Source organism: Crocodylus porosus, unplaced genomic scaffold (genome assembly GCF_001723895.1).
Source record: "Crocodylus porosus isolate Cpor-Errol unplaced genomic scaffold, CroPor_comp1, whole genome shotgun sequence".
NCBI lineage: Eukaryota > Metazoa > Chordata > Crocodylia > Crocodylidae > Crocodylus > Crocodylus porosus.
In genome coordinates this window covers 74,676,550-74,679,743 of record NW_017728947.1, presented here as the reverse complement: position 1 = coordinate 74,679,743, position 3,194 = coordinate 74,676,550, and the positions used below count along the sequence as shown (strand labels likewise).

The 3,194-nt window shown below is 43.0% G+C and overlaps 1 protein-coding gene across 4 annotated transcripts in view; it reads right to left on the bottom strand.

The window, feature by feature from the left end:
- The window catches only part of MIA2 (melanoma inhibitory activity 2), a 75,690-nt gene that overhangs the window by 48,958 nt on the left and 23,538 nt on the right, over positions 1-3,194 (bottom strand). Inside the window, exon 1 of one of the 4 annotated variants that reach the window (XM_019551673.1) lies at positions 179-322. The exons of the other annotated variants lie outside the window; for them this stretch is intronic. Coding sequence (XP_019407218.1) covers positions 179-205 — 27 coding nt within the window. The 5' untranslated portion in view covers positions 206-322. Of the gene's footprint in view, positions 1-178; positions 323-3,194 lie in introns of those variants that run through there. 4 annotated transcript variants of the gene reach the window in all.

Genomic DNA, 3,194 nt, shown 5'->3' with positions numbered 1-3,194 from the left:
TCAAAGACAATTGATCACTCCGCAAAGAAAATCAACGACAGGGCAAATCTGCAGAAAACAGCAATAAATGGCTTGAGAGGCGAGCCTCGCAGACGCTCCATATTGACGTGTCCTAAGTACGGCCCCTGGGTACACTACTCTCCTAGTCATAGTTTAAAGGACTTGTAGGGAAACTTACCCCTTCCTTTCTTCCGGATGCTTCCATTTGTCAGTCAGATACTGGAATCGCATAACAAAACTCTTTAGGTAAGTTATGAATAATAATAAAAAGCCCTAGTGTCCCAAGGAAAATTCTCGATTCAGGCAGAGACAGCCTGTGTTTCCAAATGGACACAGATCTTGTTTTGACATTCACTCGGGGAAGCCGGGAGGGGGAGGGAAAGTCACAGGTGGATTAATGACTAGCAACAGTGTCTCTCATTTCATGCCATCTTCTCCCTGTTTTTTCTCATGTTGATGTATTTGGGTTTGCATTTTAAACATGCTCAGGCTAAAAGTGCTGTGCACCTTAACTTCACCGTCTATTACTTTATCACACTTTCTTAGACACATTTTAGACCACACACCTTTAAAAAGTGAACAGGCTTGGACTATGATCCAGGCAGCTGAAGCCCAGAAGCTGAATACGATACCTATTATAATGCCACGTAGCTTTTTTTCAAATCTGATTCTTTGACTGTAAGTGGCTTGCTCCATGTCATTAGGATTTTGGTCACTATAATGACATCTGACAGAATCCCAACCTGGTTTAGTAAATGGGGTTTTTTTGTTTGGTTGGGTTTTTTTGCACTGCAATTTGCATCTTTTGTTGTAACATTTTAAAAGGAAGGATACAGTTACCAGCAGCAGTCTCAGACTGCAGCCTGCCAGAACATTTCATTTGTACTGAATAAAAATGCAAGTGTTACTCTGTCCAAGAAACTGCATTTTCTATATATCCAAACAAATCCAATCAGCTTCATATATTAGAAACTTTAATATGTTGTTTTTTCTCATTGTTTATGACCAGAGCCTATTAGCATACACCTTGCATCTAATAATTATTCTAGTGATTCTGACCTAAAGTACAACATCTAAAATTCACTGCTACATCCTGGACCACCTTCTCAGATCTTGCCCTCCCCTCATGCCTCCAGAGCCCCCCCACCCCTCCTCAGTATTCCCCTTCTAGAAATTTTTATCTATATTCCACCACTCTTCTTCCAACAAAGTGCCACTTGCCAGTTTCAGTCCCTTTAATATTCCCACTTTCTCCTCTCATATTCGAGCATCTTCCATCTTTGCTCTTCCACTCTCAGATACCTCTTCAGTCTCTCCATCTTATTTCATCTTCATCCCTTCTCTCCCTCAGATTCCCTTCCCCAAGGAACCCCCAACTCAGCTGTCCAAGTCTCTTTCCCCTGCCACTCAATTTCTACCTCCCTTTCCCTTTTGCTCTCTTCTACTATTCGCCCCTCTGTTCTCTGCCTCCATTCCACCCCCCAGCCCCACCCCCCATTTTCTCCTGAGGGCCATCCCTCTGCCTCTGCTTCTTTTTCACTATCTTTCTGTCTCAAAAAAACATTTTCCCCACCCTCTCTTCCTTTCTCTTCCTCCAATCCCCTTTTGTCCCTCTCCTCAGACCAATTTATTTTAATTTTCAGTATTTTAGGACTAGTTCCACTCACACCCACACCCAAACAAGAGACAATCTGGACTATTTCTCCCTCATCTCTGCTCCCCAAAATTCCTTCCAGCTTTGGTCCCACCTCTAGTTCTTCAAACTCCTGCCATCCACAACACCCCTCTCCCCAAGCCCTTGCTCAGGATTGCTTACCAACTTGTGTCCCCTCCAGATTTACTCATCCCCCATTCCCAACATTTCATCATTCTCTTCTTCCAGAAGTCTCCCCACCATCAGCCTTTGACTTGTCTCCCACCTGGCAGTTCCTCACTTCTTGAATTCCTTCCCTCTCCAAGCTTGTCCCAATAACTACTGCCCTCTTACCCTCAACCCCTGCACCATACTGCTCCTGAGTTTCTCCCTGTCCCAGCCCTTTCCCATCTCTCCCAAATCCACCCCTTTGCACCCCTCCTAACAGGAGACCTAAGCCCAAGTGGCTCCCTGCCAGCGAAAGCACTCCAGAAAAGGAAAAGGTGGGCTAACTCCAGACATGAGTGTTTCCTGTTCACCCACTAGGATAGAGCATCTCTGGTGGCAAGAGGCTGCACTACAACTGTCTCTTCCCAGCTGATGCTTTTTGCATGGCTTGAATTACTGAGCTAGATATAAAGGCTGCTTTTTAATCAACTTGCTTATCACCTAACCATGCCCTGGATAACGGCAGTGACACTGTTGCTCCAGTATGAGCTACACTGATTCATCCGATGGCAAAAGGCAAATACAACATATACTAAAAACAATCTAAAACAACTTACTGTTACTAAAACAACTTGCTGATCTCAGACTTTAGAATTTTTGCAGAACATACATTATATTTCCTATAACAACCATGCCTCACATTTTGTATTATATTGTGGGAGTTTATTAATTCTGGGATCTGTAGAATAATGAGAATACTGTAATGGTTTGGGTTTTTTAAATTCATGCCCCAATCCCATTTCTACTAAAAATAAAGGGAATTTTGCCAATGACTTTGCCAGAAAAGAAGGAACTTTCTTAAAAACAAGATAAGACACATATTTTTGATTTTTATGAGTCTTTTTGGCTTCTTGGCTGTTCTTTACATAAGAAAATAAGAATTGCCATTTCCTAGGTCTGATGATAGGTCCGTGTTGCCCAGTATCCTGTGTCACACAGGGGCAGAGGGTAGATACTGAAAAAGAGAGTGACCAGGGTTTTTCCCCTGTTCCTCTCCCACTTGTAGACTCCAGCATTTAAGGTCCAGGAAGTTTCAGTTCAGTAGCTGTATCCTTAACTCCCATGGTCAATAGCTACTGACGCACCTTTCCTTCAGGACTGACTAATCTCTTTTTGAACCTGGCTAAACTTGTTAGCTTCCACACCATCTGGTAGCAATGAGTTCTGCACACACATTATGTGAAGAACTTCCATGTATTAGTTTTAAATTTACCACCTACTAGTTTTTTTTTTGTGTCCTAGTTCTTATAGTTTCATAGTTTCTAGGGTCGGAAGGGACCTGAGTAGATCATCTAGTCCAACCCCCTGCCATGGCAGGAAAGAGTACTGGGGT